We start from the raw sequence: 21,701 nt of genomic DNA, 5'->3' as shown, positions 1-21,701 counted from the left end.
GTACCGTAATAGTTTTACAATAGCCAAAAGACTGCCTAATTAACAATAAGTATGTTTTAAATGAGTCAGATGTGATGAATCAGGAACCCTCATCCCAAGTTATAAACAATGTATTTTACGATCATTTCATGTAATGTTGTCTCTTTAAACTAGCTTACTGCACGCTGAGAGAGAAGATCCCAAATAGCTGTCTGCTGACTTATCTGGATGTTGGAGAGGATGAAAATCACTGTCTGGTATGGAAAATGTCACTTCAAAGACATTATTGCTAAGCAAAGATTTCTTTGATTGGAAAATTATTAGAGAAAACACAGGTTGGCTATTTTATTGTGAATTTAATCAAATGAGGATAAAGAGTTTAGTCCAGTGGGCTTGTGCCATGACGTGTTAATGAGTTTAAATTCAGCACCCAGGTACGATTTAGAATATATCATTTCAGTTTGTTAAGCTTTTATGAACTATGAAAGACATGTTTTGATTCCTGCCTTCCTGTTCTGAATTTGAAAAGGTAACAAAGGTATCTCCCAGGACCTTCTACCTTACGCTCTTCACAAACCTTGCATTATAGGTTGCGAGATTGTGGCTTGCAGAGATTCTGTGATGGTTTATCAAAACCTCGTATATAAATTTTCTGTGGCAGTGTTATTGCACTTGGAGCGTTGGGAGAGGGAAGGAGAAGAATGATCAGGCCTGGTCATTAGGGGGGGGGTGTGTGTGTGTGTGTGTGTGTGTGTGTGTGTGTGTGCGTGGTCCAGTAGCCCAATGATTGGTGGGGTGGGGAAGTCTGGAAGGCTGTCATCAGGGGGGGGTTGCAGGGCTGGCCAGTGACCTAGTGCAAGATCCCTTAGGAATAAGCGAGAGGCCGGCGATGCAGTGCGCATGCACCGATCTCCAAACCAACACTGCATGAGCAGTGGGTCGCACAGCATAATGCTGCCAGCCTCTTGGGCTGGAATAGGCCCTGCCCCCTACTTATCAGAGTGAATCTGCTAAGGCACTCTGCATTGCTCCGAGTGTTGGAAATTCTTTCTGTTACGTATACCCAAAAAAAGGCGAGAAATACTCCCATTTTCCCACCCATTGGGCTGATAGTTTTCTTTGGGAGAATCCTGGCCATAATGTCACAGGGCTAAAGACATAGTGAAAGGGTAACAATGCAAAATGGGCCTTTGGGCTTCATAAATAGAAAGACTGAGTGTAAAAGCAGCAAAGTTATGTTGAACCTTTATAAAGCTCTGGTTAGGCTATGATTAGAGTACTGCATCTAGTTCTGGTCACCACACTTTAGGAGGGATATTAAGGTCCTTGACAGCGTGTAAAGGAGATTTATCCAAATGGTTCTAGAAATAAGGGAATTTAGCTACATTAGGTTGGAGACATTGGGGTTGTTCTCCTTGGGACAAGGGAGGCTGTGGGGAGATCTGGTAGATATGTGTAGATATGTCCAAGACTATGACAGGTTTAGGTTAAGAAAGACAAAAAAACTGATCCCATTAGTTGATATTACAAGAATCAGAGCACACAAATTTGTTGAGCAAGAAATGAGGGAATGAGAGGAGGAAATTTTTTATGCAGCATGCGGCAATGGCCTGAAACTGCTTGAGTAAAGGGAAGTAACATAATTAACAATTTCAAAAGAAAATTTGATGGGCACTTAAGGGAAACACATTTACAGGTGTGAAGTGGGGAAATGGGACTGACGGTATTGCTCTACAGAGTGCCAGCATGAACTTGGTGAGCCCAATGGCCTCCTTCTGTGTTGTAATGACTATAGGAAATATATATGAAGCATGTGTCAGCATGGTGGGTACAGGTCAAATCAGTAATTAGTGAGCTTTATTTCAGGTTTCCTTACTTGACAGAACAGTTAACCAAGCTTCCAATTTAATCGCTGTGATGGAACCTGTTGTTTCAAAGCTTGTATTTGTTCAGATAGACTCTAATTGAAAAGGCAAACTGAGGAAGGAAACTGAATATTCCAGTTTCTAAGGAAACTAAGACTAAAACTGAGATTGAAGATCAGGGAAGATCAAAACTGGCTGAAATAATATAAACAGACTCAGAGCCCGAGTCTGTTTATGTTAGCTCAGATGATGATCCCAGTGCTTCAGTACAGGCAGACTGAAGACAACAAAGGCTAGGTCTAGAAGCTGAAAATAAACAAAGATTATAGTTGCTGCAGCTGTTTCTGTTACTTGAAGATAACACTGATGGATCTACACTGAGGAGGTTCTGCAGATGTGCTTTTATGGTGCAGATCGTACCAGTGGAATTCAGGTTGGTTGTGTGCTGATGTCAGCTAAATATTAAAAGATGAGAAGCTGAAATCCTTTATGAGAAAGGCTGGCTATAGAAGGACATTCTGACTGAGCTTGATGACATATTTGCCGAGTGGACTGCTAGCGATTCCTAAAATCTGTCTTAGTTGCATTTGTCATTTATTATGTATAGTTTAACCAATTTGCTTGTTAATTTATGTTTAACTTATGTTGATTTGGGTTTGAGCACGAGTATTTTTGAATTGCTTAGTTTGAATCTTGAATAGTAAGAAATCTTTTGTTTTAAACCATGGAATCATGTTTTCACTTTTTCAGTCAGTGACTGGGATTTTGGATTTCTTTCTTAAAAAAGTTACTGGTCTCAACTGAGATCATAGTTGAAAAATCCAAATTTGTAGATGACACCAAGCTGGGTGGGAGGGTGAGCTGCGAGGAGGATGCAGAGACGCTTCAGCATGACTTAGACTAGTTGAGTGAGTGGGCAAATGCATGGCAGATGCAGTATTAATGTGGATAAATATGAGGTTTTCCACTTTGGTCACAAAAACAGGAAGACAGATTATCTGAATGGCTATAGATTGAGAGAGGGGAAAATGCAACGAGACCTGGGTGTCCTCATACACCGGTTGCTAAAAGCAAACATGCAAGTACAGCAGGTTGTGAAGAAAGCAAATGGTACATTGGCTTTCACAGCGATAGGATTCGAGGACAGAAACACGGATGTCTTGCTGCAGTCATACAAGGCCTTAGTGACACAACACCTGGAACAGTCTGTGTAGTTTTGATCTCCTTATCTGAGGAAGAATGTTTCTGCTATAGAAGGAGCAGAAGGAAGGTTTACCAGACTGATTCCTGTGATGGTGGGACTGACGTATGAGGAGAAATTGAGTCGGTTAGGATTATATTTGCTAGGGTTTAGAAGAATGAGGGGGGATCTCGTAGAAAGCTATAAAATTCTAACAGGAGTAGACAGGGTAGATGCAGCAAGGATTTTCCTGATGGCAGGGGAGTCCAGACCAGGGGTCACAGTCTAAGGAAACAGGACAAACCTTTCTAGGACTGAGATGAGGAGAAATTTCTTCAACCAGACGGTGCTGAGCCTGTGGCAAGTATTTGAGGCCAAAACATTGTATGTTTTCAAGAAGGAATTAGATATAGCTCTTGAGGATCAAAGGATATGGGGAGAAAGCGGGAACAAGTTACTGAGTTAGATGATCAGCAATGATCAAAATGAATGGCCGAGCAAGCTCAAAGGACCAAACAGCCTATTCCTGCTCCTATTTTCTATGTCTACATTTCAATGATAATAATATCCCTGTTCACTAGAATTGACTGAAAGTCAAAACAAATTGATCTGATTCACCCTGTATGAATCCTTGGGGACAATTCCACAGGGGTCTTACAGGCGGGAGACAAAGGTGAGTGTCCAGCAGTTTGAAAGGGGGAAAGAAAAATAGGAAGAAGGGGAGAAAATGGAAGTTCAAATGAACAGAAGGATTCTCAAGAGGTATTTCCAATCCTCGGAGAAAGATGAGATTTGGGGAGAGTTTGTCAGAAAACGGAGGTGAAGTGGCTGAAAGAGCAGTCTCCTAGGGTAAAACGGCATTCGGGAGCTAATCCAACTCTAGATAAATAGATCATCTTGAATAGATTGCTGAGCCATAGTGCATGGAGGCAGGAGTAAGAGGTCAAGTAGAGATTTGTAAACAAGGATCAAAGTCAATGTGTTCTGGAAATAAAGGCAGTGGAGCTTGACAAAAAGCAGGGGAGATGTGAGAGCAAGTTAACAAATTATAGCTTGTAGTGAGCAAGGAGCCCAGGAAACACATTCTTCTGAATCTTTAGTCCAATGTACCAGGGATTTGATAGCAGGCAGGGAAACTTAGCAGAAGTGGGTAATCCTTTGAAGGAGAAAGAAAGCGGTTTTTGTGATGGCTGGATGTGGGGATACGGCAAGATTGTGCAGACGTTGCAGAGTTTGACAGCCAAGCTCTCCTGTCTTCTTTACTAAAAACACCACACTGTCAGACCATATCATTCAGGCTTAAACTCCAAGATGGATTTATAATAAATTAAACATACATACAAATAGGTTTGAAAAAACAAGTGGTACTAAATTTATAATTAAAAAAAACAATGGCTTATGTCAGTCCACAAAAGCCGAAGAATATGTTCTCCAGAATATGTTTCCTGCATTGTCAAATAAACCAGAAGACTTCTTCATATGGCATATTTACAGAACGATGTGGAGATGCCGGCGTTGGACTGGGGTGAACACAGTAACAGTTTTAACAACACCAGGTTACAGTCCAACAGGTTTATTTGGTAGCAAATACCATAAGCTTTCGGAGCGCTGCTCCTTCGTCAGATGGAGTGGAAATGTCCTCTCTAACAGGGCACAGAGACACAAAATCAAGTTACAGAATACTGATTAGAATGCGAATCCCTACAACCAGCCAGGTCTTAAAGATGCAGACAATGTGGGTGGAGGGAGCATTAAGCACAGGTTAAAGAGATGTGTATTGTCTCCAGACAGGACAGCCTGAAAGTCCAGGAGGCAAGCTGTGGGGGTTACTGATAATGTGACATAAATCCAACATCCCGGTTTAGGCCGTCCTCATGTGTGCGGAACTTGGCTATCAGTTTCTGCTCAGCGACTCTGCGCTGTCGTGTCGTGAAGGCCGCCTTGGAGAACGCTTACCTGAAGATCCAAGGCTGAATGCCCGTGACCGCTGAAGTGCTCCCCCACAGGAAGAAAACAGTCTTGCCTGGTGATTGTCGAGCGGTGTTCATTCATCCGTTGTCGTAGCGTCTGCATGGTTTCCCCAATGTACCATGCCTCGGGACATCCTTTCCTGCAGCGTATCAGATCAGCCATGATCTTATTGAATGGCAGGCCAGGCTCGAGGGGCTAGATGGCCTACTCCTGCTCCTATTTCTTATGTTCTTATAGGTAGACAACGTTGGCCAAGTTGCAAGAGTAGGTACCGTGTACCTGGTAGATGGTGTTCTCACATGAGATGATGGCATCCATGTCGATGATCCAGCACATCTTGCAGAGGTTGCTGTGGCGGGGTTGTGTGGTGTCGTGGTCACTGTTCTCCTGAAGGCTGGGTAGTTTGCTGCGGACAATGGTCTGTTTGAGGTTGCGCGGTTGTTGGAAGGCAAGAAGTGGGGGTGTGGGGATGGCCTTGGCGAGATGTTCGTCTTCATCAATGACATGTTGAAGGCTCCGGAGGAGATGCCGTAGCTTCTCCGCTCCGGGGAAGTACTGGACGACGAAGGGTACTCTGTCCACCGTGTCCCGTGTTTGTCTTCTGAGGAGGTCGGTGCGGTTTTTCGCTGTGGCCCGTCGGAACTGTTGATTGATGAATCGAGCGCCATACCCTGTTCTTGTGAGGGCATCTTTCAGCGTCTGGAGGTGTCTGTTGCGATCCTCCTCATCCGAGTAGATCCTGTGTATTCGGAGGGCTTGTCCGTAGGGGATGGCTTCTTTAACGTGTTTAGGGTGGAAGCTGGAGAAGTGGAGCATCTTGAGGTGGGCTTGCGGTACAGTGAGGTGCTGAGGTGACCGCAACATTGTCATCAAACCAGCAGACAAAGGAGGGGCCATCGTCATACTGAACAGAACGGAATACTGCAAAGAAGTGTACCGACAACTGAACAACGAGGATCACTACAGACAGTTACCCACAGATCTGACCAAAGAACACACCCGTCAACTCAACACTGATCAAAACCTTTGATCCGGACCTTCAAAGCACCTTCCGTGCTCTCATCCCACGGACTCCACGCGTTGGAGATCTCTACTGCCTCCCAAAAATACACAAGGCAAACACACCCAGCCGTCCCATCGTTTAAGGCAATGGAACCCTGTGCGAGAACCTCTCCGGATATGTTGAGGGCATCTTGAAACCCATTGTACAAAGAACCCCCAGCTTTTGTCGCGACACTACGGACTTCCTACAGAAACTCAACGCACATGGAGCACTTGAACCATGAGCACTCCTCGTCACAATGGATGTCTCGGCACTCTACACCAGCATCCCCCACGATGATAGCATTGCTGCAACGGCCTCAGTACTCAATGCCATCAACTGCCAGTTTCCAGATGCAATTTTACAACTCATCCGCTTCATCCTGGACCACAATGTCTTCACCTACAACAGCCAGTTCTTCATCCAGACACACGGAACAGCCATGGGGACAAAATTCGCACCTCAATATGCCAACATCTTCATGCACAGGTTCGAACAAGACTTTTTCACCGCACAGGACCTTCAACCGATGCTATACACTAGATACATCGATGATATTTTCTTCCTTTGGAGTCATGGTGAGCAATCACTGAAACAACTATATGATGACATCAACAAGTTCCATCCCACCATCAGACTCACCATGGACTACTCTCCAGAATCAGTTGCATTCTTGGACACACGCATCTCCATTAAGGACGGTCACCTCAGCACCTCACTGTACCGCAAGCCCACGGATAACCTCATGATGCTCCACTTCTCCAGCTTCCACCCTAAACACGTTAAAGAAGCCATCCCCTACGGACAAGCCCTCCAAATACACAGGATCTGCTCGGATGAGGAGGATCGCAACAGACACCTCCAGACGCTGAAAGATGCCCTCATAAGAACAGGGTATGGCGCTCGACTCATCGATCAACAGTTCCGACACGCCACAGCAAAAAACCACACCGACCTCCTCAGAAGACAAACACGGGACACAGTGGACAGAGTACCCTTCGTCGTCCAGTACTTCCCCAGAGCGGAGAAACTACGGCATCTCCTCCGGAGCCTTCAACATGTCATTGATGAAGACGAACATCTCGCCAAGGCCATCCCCACACCCCACTTCTTGCCTTCAAACAACCGCGCAACCTCAAACAGACCATTGTCCGCAGCAAACTACCTAGCCTTCAGGAGAACAGTGACCACAACACCACACAACCCTGCCACAGCAACCTCTGCAAGATGTGCTGGATCATCAACATGGATGTGATCATCTCACGTGAGAACACCATCTACCAGATACACGGTACCTACTCTTGCAACTCAGCCAACGTTGTCTACCTGATACGCTGCAGGAAAGGATGTCCCAAGGCATGGTACATTGGGGAAACCATGCAGACGCTACGACAACGGATGAATGAACACCGCCCGATAATCACCAGGCAAGACTGTTCTCTTCCTGTGGGGGAGCACTTCAGCAGTCACGGGCATTCAGCCTTGGATCTTCAGGTAAGCGTTCTCCAAGGCGGCCTTCACGACACACGACAGCGCAGAGTCGCTGAGCAGAAACTGATAGCCAAGTTCCGCACACATGAGGACGGCCTAAACCGGGATGTTGGATTTATGTCACATTATCAGTAACCCCCACAGCTTGCCTCCTGGACTTTCAGGCTGTCCTGTCTGGAGACAATGCACATCTCCTTAACCTGTGCTTAATGCTCCCTCCACCCACATTGTCTGTATCTTTAAGACCTGGCTGGCTGTAGGGATTCGCATTCTAATCAGTATTCTGTAACTTGATTTCTGTGTCTCTGTGCCCTGTTTGAGAGCAGATTTCCACTCCATCTGATGAAGGAGCAGCGCTCCGAAAGCTTATGGTATTTGCTACCAAATAAACCTGTTGGACTTTAACCTGGTGTTGTTAAAACTCTTACTATATTTACGGAACAGCAGCATTCCCATTCAAAAAATTACTTCTGAATACTTTGTAGTAAAAACTAGCAGCATTGTTGTACACAACAAAGTATCAGTACCAGCAGTAAACGGATGACTGTTTAATCAGTTTTGGTGATCAATAGCCTGCAGAATATTCCCATCTCAAGAGGACATTAAGCCTTCGAAGGAACACTGTTCCTTTGTCAACCGGCTGGTGATTACTTTTATATCTGAAGAATAGCAGCACATTACTCTCTGAAGAGCTGTTGGTCAGGCCCAGCATTTTCTTTTGTAATTTTCATATTCACTTGGAATACTGTGTACAGTTCTGGTCATCCTATTATAGAAAGGATATTATTAAACTAGAAAGAGTGCAGAAAAGATTTACTAAGATGCTACTGGAACTTGATGGTTTGAGTTATAAGGAAAGGCTAGATAGACTGGGACTTTTTTCTCTGGAGCATTGGAGGCTGAGGGGTGATTTTATAGAGGTCTATAAAATAATGAGGGGCATAGATCAGCTAGAGAGTCAATATCTTTTCCCAAAGGTAGGGGAGTCTAAAACTAGAGGGCATAGATTTAAGGTGAGAGTGGAGAGATACAAAAGGGTCCAGAAGGGCAGTTCTTTCACATAGAGGGTGGGGAGTGTCTGGAACAAGCTGCCAGAGTTAGTAATAGAGGCGGGTACAATTTTGTCCTTCAAAAAGCATTTAGGCAGTTACATGGGTAAGATGGTTCTAGAGGGATATGGGCCGAACGCAGGCAATTGGGACTAGATTAGGGGTTAGAAAAAGGGGCGGCATGGACAAGTTGGGCTGAAGGGCCTGTTTCCATGCTGTAAACCTCTATGACTCTATATGGTCATTGTTATGATCCAGGTCAGGAACTCCAAGGTATTTGATGAAGTCAACTTAGACCATAAGATTTGCACATCTGAATTTTGCATAGGCAAGCAAAAGATGTTTCACTCCAGGTATGATTCAAACAACACACTCGGGAGCTTTTATCAAACAAAGTTTATTTAAGAATACAGCTAACATAATTTTAAAAATTAGCAAAAACTTTTATCAATTACAAACAAGAAAAAACAACCATGATATTGTATAAACCTTTATAACTAAATGCACTGTTCCAACCAAACAAGCCTCCCTACAAACATCCATCCATCCCAGGTTTAGCACAGAAAACAAGGATGCTCACATGGTTTTGCAGCTCTGCAATACCTGCTGTGAATTAGTCCTTTAGATAGAGAATTGAAACTCTGGCTTCTCCATTCTGGAAATCCCAGCACCTCAAGGTAGAGATAATGCCACTGCTGACCTCTAGCTAGCAAACCACGAACAGCAAAATTTTCACTCCAGGAAGGCTAGAAAAACTGCAAAAAACATGCCAGCAGAACTTCTAATACCAGGGAGAGACACAGAAATACAGCTTTTCAGTCTGGAGTCCAACAGCTTCTAACTAGCAAGCAGCCAAAACTGAAAGTGAAAGAACTCTTCGGAGAGAAAAAAAACTGTCCCACCTGACCTGTCAATCATTCTTCCCAAAACAATTCAAAAGGTCGTAAACTCCCAGAGAGTGCATTAGGCCCAGATTAAAAATAAACAAAACCCCATTTAAACAGCAATAAAAGGACATCTAATCAGGCAGCTCGGTGCCAATAAAAACAAAAAAAAGGCTTGCTGATGAACTGCAGAGAACATGATTAAAAATACATTTCTTAAAGCCACAGTGGTGTCTCAAGCTTCAATTGACATCTACCAGCATATTGACTGACAAGCTTGCACATATTCAAATATCAGGTCCAAGTCAGAAAACTATTGGTTCATGTGCCACTCCAGGACTTAAAATGTAAAATTAAGGCCAACAATTGAGTGCATTGTTGGGGAGTTCTGCTGTCTTTTGGAGGAGATGTTAACCCATGGCTTCATTCTTGGTATATGCACCACACAAATAAAGTTGGCAGAGTCCATTCCTTCTGTCCTGAGAAGGTGTAGATAGACTTTCAGACAGTTTGTTACAACTGAGGAGCTTGCTTGACCTAAAGGTCAACCACGTTGGTGTGGGACTGGAGTTACATAAAGACCAGACCGGGTTAAGGATGGTAGTTCAATGAACCGTGTGTGTTTTTACTCGAGTTATACGGACTCGAAACGTTAACTCTGTTTATCTCTCCACATATGTTTCCAGACCTGCTGTGTTTTTCCAGTATTGTCTGTTTTTATCTCTGAGCTATTGGTCCTGGCCTCCAGAAAACCAGCTCAATAACTACCTGTTCAGGTGGATGCAAAAGATCCCAAGCCACCATTTGAAGAAGAGGAGGGATTACTCAGGTGTGCTGACTAACATTTGACCCTCAACAAACTTCAGTAAAACAGATTTACCTCTGAACAAACAGAATACCCAGTTTGCCCACATAATTACGCCAAAAGTAATTTATTTAGCATAAAGCACATTAGGACATCCTGAAGAAGCTGAAGACACAATATACCCTGCCCAACATTTATTTCTCAAGCAGCAGCCTTTGGAAAAGATGATCTAGTCATTGTTGTTTGCAGCATCTTGCTGGTGTCAAACATCAATGCTGTGTTTCCCACATTACAACAGTGATTCTACCTCAAACGTAGGCTGTGAAGGACACTGGGACATCCTGAGTATGTGGAAAGCACATCATAAATGCAAGTTTATTCTTTAGTTAGTTATCACTTTAATAGCCTGAGGTGTTGCTTAAATATGTTTGACTAATTAGGCTCTGATTATGAAAAAAAAATCACAGAGCATCCCTTGAAGCTAACTTCACATTGCTGAATCTGAGATCCTCTAAACAAAAGCAAAGCACAAAACTTCTAACTTGAAATGAGGTGGAATACTACTTATGGCACAGAGATCCTTAATCTTCAATCTTTACACACATCTGGCCCACTATTAGCATCAATGAAACCAGTTACTGCATGGTTCCATTAGGAACCCAACAATTAGCACTCAGGCCACTGCTAGATACACTAGGTGATAACTGAGCTGGGAAAATGTTAGTCTCAGCACAGTATGGTGCGTCAGTTGCAAAATGAAAATTTGAATAATTTCAAGATGGTTTGGAACATAGGAATTGTTAGACAAAAGAAAGTCCATCTCGTTCTGCTTCTATCATCCAGGCAATGTCAGGATACAACAATAATGGAGCTAATCAATTACTGCAATAACCATCTATTAGTTTACAACACGCCCAGACAGAAGACAACAAAATGTCAGTATTGGGAAACTTTGGCAACCATAGATCCAAATTCACCTCTTCCTCCCCAGCATTCTATACTTAGCATATCTTGCCTCAAATTAATATACCAAAATGTTACTTTCTGAAAAAAATCTAATGTGCATTTGAATGAATCAATACTAAAAACCCGAGAACCTGTTTGGTAGATTTAACACATTCACTGAAATAACATTTCTAAAGATTTATCTTGAATTTGGAAACGAAGGTTGACAAGAGGGTTGGGTAAATGATAAATTTTCTTTGTCAGCCAAGGGCTGGAGTATCAGAGCAGGAAGGTTATGCTAGGACTGCATAACACTGACAGTAGTTAGATTGCAGCTAAAATTCTGCATATAGTTCTGGTCACTGCATTACAGGAAGGATCTTATCATACGACAGAGTGCATAGGAGAGATATATGAGGACACTATCAGGAATGGAGAAATTTATCTATGAGTAAGGATTAGATCGGCTAGATTAATGTTTTCTTTGGAATGGAGTAGCCAGAGGGGAGATTTAATGGAGTATAAAATTGAGGGGCCCAGTCAGAACAGATAGCAGTGAGGTCAATAACCAGGAGATAGTAGTTAGTGAAAGGATTAGAGAGGAATTGAGGCATTATTTCAAAGTCTAGCTTTTTCACCCAGAAGATGGTGGGAGTCTGGAACTCATGGTTTGAAAGGCTGGTAAAGACAGAAATTCTTATCACATTTTTTTTAAAAGTTGGACATGCACTTGAGGTGCCATAATCGACAGAACTATAGAGAACGAGGGGGGAATTAGAATGGATAGTTGTTTTTCTGCTCGCATGGAAAAATTAAACTGGATGTCCTCCTTCTGTTCCACATATATTTCAAATGGATGCTGCAACCTCTGGTTTTATATTCAGGTCAAGGTGAAACAGCTCATTATCGCCAACATATCTAGGTCATCCAGAATCCTAAAAATAGCAATCGTATCAACTCTAAAGAGTAAAAGCATGATATATTCATACAATTACTCCTTATTCATATCACTCCATTCCCTCATCGCTCTGGTTGTTCTGTATTTTTTCAGTAGCTGCGATAGTTATAGTCCAGATAACCAGATGGTGAAAGACATAATACTGAAGCCTAGTGTTTTTACATGAGCTTTTATTTACAGAGACACACACTGCACCTCCAATCTGTCCCTATGTACATGTAAATATAGATCAGCATGAGTCCCCATTTAATATCCTTACGCAAATAAAATCAACACCCAACAGATAACCAATTAACAGTAATATACTTCTTGTACTGTGGTGAGCAGGATGATGTACAGTATTCTAGGTGCCATCACACCAATGTTGCATAAATTAGCAGGATTCTCTCACTATTTAGGCAATCAAACCGGATCTTTTAATTCACTCCAATATCAAATTTGCTTTATAGCCGAATTCCCTCTGGGAACTCCCCCCGCCCCCCCCTCACACCCACACCCCCCCGCCCCCCCCACACACCCCACTATCACCACCAACACACTAGCACGTGCACACCCTGACCACCCTACTACCCACCCACCTGCCACCCTACTCTCACCCACCCATCTGCCACTCTACCCTCTCACCCACCCACCCGTCACCCTACCCCCTCACCCACCCGTCACCCTACCTTCTCACCCAGCCACTTGTCACCCTACCCTCTCACCCACCCACCTGTCACCCTACCCCCTCACCCACCTACCTGTCACCCTACCCTCTCACCCACCCACCTGTCACCCTACCCTCTCACCCACCCACCTGTCACCCTACCCCCTCACCCACCCGTCACCCTACCCTCTCACCCAGCCACTTGTCACCCTACCCTCTCACCCACCCACCTGTCACCCTACCCTCTCACCCACCTACCTGTCACCCTACCCTCTCACCCACCTACCTGTCACCCTACCCCCTCACCCACCTGTCACCTTACCCCCTCACCCACTTACCTTTGCTCAGTAGCTTCTCAGAGTGCCCTTGGAACATTTACATTTTCCTATATATGGCAGCTAGTGTAGAAAAAGGGGGTTTGGCTTGACCTGCTCCAACACTCCTACATGGCTACTGCTATCATATGCACTGACAAATAGCTAGATGTCAAATTTTAAATTCTTCAGCCAGTTGGCAGCCCCTGATCAGCCTGCTGGAGGCATCACTGTAGCACAGCTCGGGGTACTTGTTGGTTATACGCACCATGGTTTGCACTTCGCTACCATTATACTTGGATAAGTCATGGTGTCCCCAATGGAAGTGGTTGTGGCGGCAGGGTTCAACTCCAGTGTGAAACCTGTTCAGTTTGATCCATTCACCACGTGGCAGGTAGCAGCCTGGGATTTCCAGGTTGGGATCATCAACCAGGAAATCGGTTGATTCTGGGCTGTTGTTGTGCTTCCACAGGTCCGCAGCAGAACTGCCCGACTCGGGCAGTTGGTCCAGATTGGCCACCTCGGGATGAAGCATTTGCTGGGTGGGTGATATCTTCTATCAATGGTTGGTTGGATTTTAGTGCGCACATTCCAGCAATGGTGCTGTGCTAGCTTCACGATGGATTTGTGGTGGTGCCAGTTTGTGTTTGTTGATCGGATTGCTCCCGAGATTTCTCATGATCTCATTCAGCTGGGCATCTGCCAGTTTGCAGTACACAGAATCATTCCAGACAGAAGCGCAGTACTCAGTTACTGAATAGTATAGAACCAAAGAGGAGGTTCTTAATTTCTGGTGTTGGCTCCCCAAGAGTTCCTGCTAGTTTGCTGATAAGATTGTTATGAGTCTTCAGCTTAGGTGAGACTTTCTGGGTGTGTGGCTTGAAGGTCAGTGTGCATTCCAAAACAACATCAAGATAGATGGGTGTAGGATGGTGTTTGATGCGGCTGCTATTTAGGTAGAGGTCAAGTTCTTGGTGACTTCTTGCATTGTCAAGGTGGTAGACACATGATACGGTTCTTGCAGCACTTGGTTTGGGGCACCAGTTTTGACAGTAGTCAGAGGTTTTTGTAAGATTGTCATTAACAGCATTGTTAATGTCCTTGAAATCTCGCGCGTGGTAAACACGACAGATGTCATCTGCATAGATGAACTTGCGGTTGCATGTGGCCAGTAGATCATTTCTGCACAGGTTGAATAGGGTGGGGGCCAATACTAATAGATGAGGTAGGCCATTCACTGCCTCTTCCATGTGCTGGCTTCGGGCCACATATGAAATAGTCTGCTTCGAAGAACAGAAGTGATTATGTTAACAACCCAGGGTGGTAGGACCCAAGAACACTATGAAGGAAGGACTCCAGGAGCAGTCATGTGCCACACTTCTCAGGGAGCCAGGTGAAAAATGTGGAGCTCCAGTGCAAGTTAAGTAAAGAGGAGCAGAGTGGCAATCCAATAGTAACTGCCCCTCCTCGGAAGATTCAGCCAATGATTTTAATCGTCTCCATTTACTGTTAATCAGGACCCCAGATCTCTGATGAAGAGTCATCCAGAGATGAAACATTAGCTCTATTGGCTCTCCGCAGATACTGTCAGGCTTCCTGAGATTTTCCAGCATTTTCTCTTTGTGGTTCAGATTTCACCATCTGTGGTAATTAGCTTTTACCCCAAACCTCTTTCTATTTGCATGCACATTGTTTTCTTTCCATTTGAGCAATTATTCAGGATTTTCTGTCCCAGTTTGTGTACAATTAATTTATCTGCCATTCTTCAATGTCTAAGTATATTGAAATCTACTTGCAGTTTTTCCTGTTCATCTCTAGTTCCACTACCTTCATTAGCTTTGTAACATTTGCAAATTTAGCTACTGAGTTTGTGACTCCCCGCTCCAAATCATTTGAGTTATTCTTAAAAACTATATAGGATTGAAAGGGCTGTGAAATATTTATAAAGGAAACACTCTCCTACAACACTTCCATTTAAAAGGACATGTGCAACATGCAAGCCTATCTGAAATGAACAAGAATGGAAGGACATTTGTTAAGTGCTATAAGCATTATTTTTAAATCTAAAAGGTAAACATACCCTCCAGAGTCGCACAAGGATCCAGTTGGTCTGGGCCCATGGTCGCTGTTCATATGGAGCCAAGAGATTCTTCATCATGGCTACACGTCTGTAAAAGCACAGAGACAAGATTCCGTTACTCCAAGGTACCAATACCTATCCGCAGCTCAGTAAAGTATTGAGTTCAGTGATTATGTATGTCAGAAGGTGCAAAGCTGAAGAGTTAGTTCCTGAAACGTTGATAAAACGGCAACAAGTGTTCCCGATTCTATGCTTTCAACTGTCAGCAAGAAATACCTCATAAGAAGCCATATGATGTGGCATTCACAAGCAACAAGGTGATATTTTGGGCGTGGTGGTCTTCAACAAAAAGACAGAGGTGAACTCTTCAACAATTATGGAAGGTTTTGATAGTGTCTATCAAAAAAATACTCCGCAAAAAAGATCCAATCTGTGGCTTAGTAAGAAAGTTCAGGACAGTGTTAGATTAAAAGAGAGTCTTATAATGTGGCAAAGAACAGCAGTAAGTCCAAGGATTGGGCAAAGGCCACCAAATAGTTTATAAAAAGGGAAAAAGGGAATGAGGGTAAACTAGCCAGGAATATAAAAATAGATTGCAAGAGCTTTCACAAATATATAAAAAAAGAACAGAGCAGCTAAATTAAACATTGGTCCCTTAGAGACAGAGACAGGAGAGCTTAGCATGGGGAATGAGAAAATAACAGAGACATTACACAAATATCGTGTGTCCGTCTTCATGGTAGAAGACACAAACAGCATACCAAAAATAGAGGATAACCAAGGGGCTAAAAAGAGAGGAGGATCACAGGTAATTATCAGAGAAAAACGTTTGGAGAAGTTTAAGGGATTAAAATATAAAAAAGCCACCAGAACCCGATGGAGACATACTAGGTTTCTCTATTAAGCCAATCCTCATGCCAAGCTTGACAAATTGGTTTAAAACATTGCATTTATTCAGTCTTTATGCACATGCAATGACCAATTCTGCTTGTACTTACTGTTCCTCTGGGATACGCTCAACAGCCCGCAGGGAATGAGGGTAGCAGACGTAGCTGGCAAGAGCCTGCATTAGAGAATCCTTAATATCTAGAGACGAGAGAGAATGAATCAAATCAAAGGGTTTTAGTGTCATGAGGTCCATCATGTTGATAAATTAAATAATTTGAACTTCTGACATAATCAAGCTGTCCAGGAATAGGCACAAATGCAGGGCAAAGCTTACTCTACATTGTTCCACCTTGCATTCACACAAGGCATAGTGCTGACTATACTTTTTCCAATTCAATCAAATCAAATCCAATTCAAAGTCTCATGCAAGGTAAACTTTCATGAACTATATGTCAGAGCAGCTTTCTTGAAGGTCAACCCATGGAAAGCGACTGGCCTCGACAAAGTACCCGGACGAGCACTCAGATCCTGGCCGGACCAGCTGGTGGGGGTATTCGCAGACATCTTCAATCTCTCTCTACAATAATCTGAGGTCCCTATCTGCTTCAAGGAGATGACCATCATCCCGGTACCAAAGAAAAGCCAGGCAGCATGCCTGAATGACTATTGTGCAGTGGCTCTGACATCCATCATTATGAAATGCTTCGAAAGGTTAGTAATGGCATGATCAATTCCGGCCTCCCAGATTGCCTGGATCCACGAGAGTTCACTACCGCCCCAACAGGTCCACAGCAGACGCCATCTCCCTGGCCCTGCTATCAACCCTGGAACACCTAGATAACAAAGACACCCATGTCCGATTTCTATTTGACTACAGCTCAGCCTTCAACACCATTATTCCTACGAAACTCATCTCTAAACTGGCCTGGGGCTCAACTCCTCCCTCTGCGACTGGATCCTGAACTTTCTAACCCACAGACTGCAACCAGTAAGGATAGGCAACAACAGCACCTCCACATTGGTGCCTCACAAGGCTGTGCCCTCCGCCCCATACTATACTCCTTATACACCTATGACTATGTGGCCAAATTCCCTTCCAACTTGATTTTCAAGTTTGCTGATGACAGCACCATACTGGGTCGGATCTCAAACAATGACGAGATGGAGTGCAGGAAAGAGATAGAGAACTGATGCGACGACAATAATTTCTCCCTCAATGTCAACAAAAGGAAGGAGATAGTCATCAACTTCAGGAAGCGTAGTGGAGAACATGTCCCTGTCTACATCAATAGGGATGAAGTGGAAATGGTCGAGAGCTTCAAATTTTTAGGTCTCCAGATCACCAACAACTTGTCCTGGTCTCCCCATGCTGACACTATAGTTAAGAAAGCCCACCAACGCCTCTACTTTCTCAGAAGACTAAGGAAATTTGACATGTCTGCTACGACTCTCACCAACCTTTACAGACGCATCATAGAAAGCATTCTTTCTGGTTGTGTCACAGCTTGGTATGGCTCCTGCTCTGTCCAAGACCACAAGAAACTGCAAAGGGTTGTGAACGAAGACCAGTCTATCACTCAAACCACCCATTGACACTGCCTATACTTCCCGCTGCCTCAGAGAAACAGCCAGTATAATTAAGGACCCCCACTCACCCCGGACATTCTCTCTTCCACCTTCTTCCATCGGGAAAAGGACAAAAGTCTGAGGACAAGAACCAGCCAACTCAAGAGCAGCTTCTTCCCTGCTGCTATCCGACTTTTGAATGGACCTACCTTGCATTAAGTTAATCTTTCTCTACACCGTAGATATGACTGTAACATTACATTCTGCACTCTCTCGTTTCCTTCCCTATGAACAGTATGCTTTGTTGTATAACGTGCAAGAAACATTACTTTTCACTGTATACTAATATATGTGACAATAATAAATCAAATAAATATGCCTCAACACAAAGACATTAGAGTACTTCTTTACAGCTTAGCTTTTTCACTGTGCACTGCAACCATCCCAATGGCCTCTCAGTTAGAGTGCAACTTCACATTACAATTAAAGTTTCACAAACACCAAATTGCATTTATATTAATTCTTTAATGTAACAAAACACCCAAGGTTCTTGGTGTCAGTAATAATAAGAATGTGTGGTAATAGGGTACACCCTATCTCCTAAGACTTGGATCAGGCAGTGACGCTGGATTTACATAACAGCTCAAGTGTCAATGCTAAGCTACATCAAACTGGCACTGCAGCTGTGGTGTAACTGCAGCCTCTGTGATAAATGGGGTTAGTTACAGGAATTATTGCACACCTAAAAAGGAATCCGATCACCTCAGTTTGTTTCACACAAACAACAAATTGAAGAAGGAGACTTTATATCAATTCAGCTTAGATTAACTTGATTAATTGAAGCAACTGACAGTGAAAGGCCTCACAGACTGAGGCAATGAGTTATCAGTCAGTCCCATCTGACTGAATACAGAACTCTTAACAATTTGCATTAACCAGTGCAATCCTTTTCACTAAACACTGATGCAGTTTTGCTGAAGAACTGATCGTTGAAGGCAGTGCAGCCATTACCATGGTAACATCTTGAAACAATAGGGCAGACTAGATGGACCAGGTGGTCTTTCTTACCCAACACATTTTTAAAACATTGGCAGTTTCTTCAAGCTGCCTTCAGGTACAACTGGGGATCCAGAGAAGTTTCATGTCCCTGATCACCTGAAGTTCAGGTTTTAAAAATCTGGGCCCGAAAAGCTAAGATTCAGCTCTAATATCTCCCAATTGTGCCTGAAGCTGGCAGTACGGTGGCACAGCGTTTAGCACTGCTGCCTCACAGCGCCAGGGACTCAGATCAATTCCGGCCTTGGGTCACTGTCTGTGTGGAGTTTGCATGTTCGTCCCATTCCTCCCACAGTCCAAAGATGTGTATGGTAGGTGGATTAGCTATGGTAAATGGGAGGGATTACGTGGATTGGGGGCGGGGGGGGGGGCAAGGGTGCGGTTTGGGCCTGGCTAAGATGCTCTTTCAGAGAGTCAGTTTGGACTCGATGGGCCGAATGGTCTGTAGGTACTGTAGGTATTCTATGAAGGCTGACCCTACCTTTGCATTTTGAAATGCGAAAAAATATAGCCTTAAAAAGGTGTAAAGAATACTTAAAAGGAGGCCCAGTCGGGCTCCATCCATTACCAACTTCCTCTGTCTAGCTTAACTTGTTCTCACATTCAACTCCATTCACTTCCTCCAAATAGAAAAAGTTTCTATGTGTACCCAAACAGCTCCTAGCAATGCCTGTCTTTTTGAGAGATACATTTTTTAGTCCTGCCCTATTCAGGACTAGACTCCTTCTCTCATCTCTTTTCCCGGTTCACTGAAAACTGTGTCGCCTCCTGGAATACTCTGCATTGACTTTATTTCCAATTTCCACCCTTCCCTCACATTCTCTGATTGTTGCTTTCCCAGACCTGCCTGCCTCAATTTTTAGGGACAAGCTATCAACTTCATTGAAGTTTTGACCCGACTTCCTTCGCAGTTGCTGGGTTAAAATCCTGGAATTCCCTCTCTAATGGCATTGTGGGTCAACCCACAGAATATGACTGCAGCGATTCAAGAAGGCAGCTCACCACCACCTTCTCAAGCACAACTAGGGATGGGCAATAAATGCTGGCCAGCCAGCGATGCCCATGTCCCACAAATGAATAAAAAAAAACTAATATTCACTCTACAGCTTACAGACTTGCCCAGCTACTTTGGGTAAACTTCCTCACCCTCTGCTTCCAGTAATTCTCCCAATTCCTCCACCTCTATCACCTCTGTTCTGATGACAACCTTCCAAACTAGTGCCTCTGATATGTCTTCCTTTTTTCCTCAATGAAAGATTCCCCTCCACTGTGATCAATTAATTTCACACACTTCTATTCTCACCCCATCTCCTCCCTTCCAGAACCACAATAGGGTTCTCCTTATCCTCACCTTCACCCCCAGCCTTGGTATTCAACTGATCATCCTGTCATTTTTGCCGGCTCCAGTGTGAAACCACCATCAAACATACCTCCCCTACCCACCCCTTTCAGTATTCCAAAGGGACCGTTCTCTCCATCCTCATCTATGCTCAGTCACCTCTGACACCCCTGGCCCTTCCCGACAGCACCTTTCCATGCAGACAAAGGAGATGCAACACCTGTTGCTCACTTCCTCCCTTCGCACCATCCAAGACTTCAAATAGTCCTTTCAGGTAAAACAGTAATTTATTTGTACTTCTTTCCGTTTAGTTTACTGCATTCACTGCTCATGATGTGCTCTCCACATGGGGGACACTAAAAGCAGACTGGGTGACTATTTTGTGGAATACTTCATTTAGTCCGCAAGCTTGACCCTCAGCTTTCTGACACCGACCATTTCAATTCTTTGCCTTGTTGCATCTCTAATATCATTTTAGACTTTGTCTCCTCCACTAGGTGCTGTTTCCTCTCTGCCTTACCTCATTCACTGAATGACAGGCTACTCAGCTAAAAAAACCACTGCTCTTCTGGCATTGCTGCATTGCTTCCCTGCATTGCTGGCTGTGCGACCCCCCCCACCCCACCCCCTTCGTGTCTGGGCCATCCTTGACATCTCCTCTCCCCCCCCCCCCCCCGCCGGCCCCGCCTCAATCTCCTTCCTCCCCCCACCAGTAGTCCCAATCTCCCCCCAAAACCCCGATGGCCCAGCCCCATTCGCTGGCCTCCCTCCTTCTGTCACCAACCCCAAGTGCAGAGTAGCAGCTGGAGCCACTCCCCCCCGCCCCCACCAAGAGGCTCCACCTCCTATAGGCCCTGCTCCCTCTGGCCCCACCCTCTTGGCCCTGGCCAATGTCCAGTGGGCTAAAGCAGCGCAGTGGGCGAGGAGGATCGCCCCTGTTAATTCTCTTCCACAGATGCTGCCTGGTCTGATCAATGTTTTGAACATTGTTTTTATTTCAGATTTCTAGCATCCACAGTATTTCGCTTTTAAATAATTCTGTTTTCATGAAAGTGGGGAATACTGATGCTGGGCAGGGGGGCACTTTCCATTACAGACACTCAATCCCAGGTCAATATCACAGAAGTGGAGCAAGGCCTTCTCAGTTTTCCCTGAGCCTTCACACCAACCTTAGAGGAATGCTCCCCAATGACAATATTTTTCTCATTCCAGCAATTGCTGAGCAGCAATTTGATGGGTAAACTATCCCCAAATTATTATCAATTTCAATACATACAAGTTGGAGATGTGAAGTCTACAAACAGTTAACTTGCACAGATTGCTTGCACTTTTCCCAGAAGTTTTGGAAATGCCTGTCCCCAAAAGACTGATGCACATCCTGTCATAGAACAAGGACTTACCTGTTCCCACAATTCGCGAGTCAGCAAAGTGCTTAGCAAGGATGGCAGCCAATCGACTGAGCGTCTCCTGATATCCTGTGGAGGGAGAGAGAGCTATTGATTACTGAAGGCCCTGTTGCAATTGGAGATATTAAATTAATGCACACAGCACCAGTGGTGCAAAACAACTAAAAACAGATCCAATCACAATGTTCAAAGTGAGCAGTTTTTGCATTTGCCACAAATACATTGTCTACATGATGG

General features: G+C 44.2%; 1 protein-coding gene across 4 annotated transcripts in view; it reads right to left on the bottom strand.

The window, feature by feature from the left end:
* Positions 1-21,701, bottom strand: part of rnf123 (ring finger protein 123) — a 406,183-nt gene that overhangs the window by 232,336 nt on the left and 152,146 nt on the right. For all 4 annotated transcript variants that reach the window (XM_078209329.1, XM_078209331.1, XM_078209330.1 and 1 more), the window contains exons 28-30: positions 21,459-21,533; positions 16,208-16,295; positions 15,210-15,297 (exon numbers count right to left, since the gene is read on the bottom strand). In XM_078209329.1, the coding sequence (XP_078065455.1) occupies positions 15,210-15,297; positions 16,208-16,295; positions 21,459-21,533 (251 nt within the window). The remainder of the gene's footprint in view (positions 1-15,209; positions 15,298-16,207; positions 16,296-21,458; positions 21,534-21,701) is intronic.

This window comes from Mustelus asterias, chromosome 3 (assembly GCF_964213995.1).
Source record: "Mustelus asterias chromosome 3, sMusAst1.hap1.1, whole genome shotgun sequence".
Lineage (NCBI taxonomy): Eukaryota > Metazoa > Chordata > Chondrichthyes > Carcharhiniformes > Triakidae > Mustelus > Mustelus asterias.
This window is presented reverse-complemented; position numbering and strand designations above follow the sequence as displayed.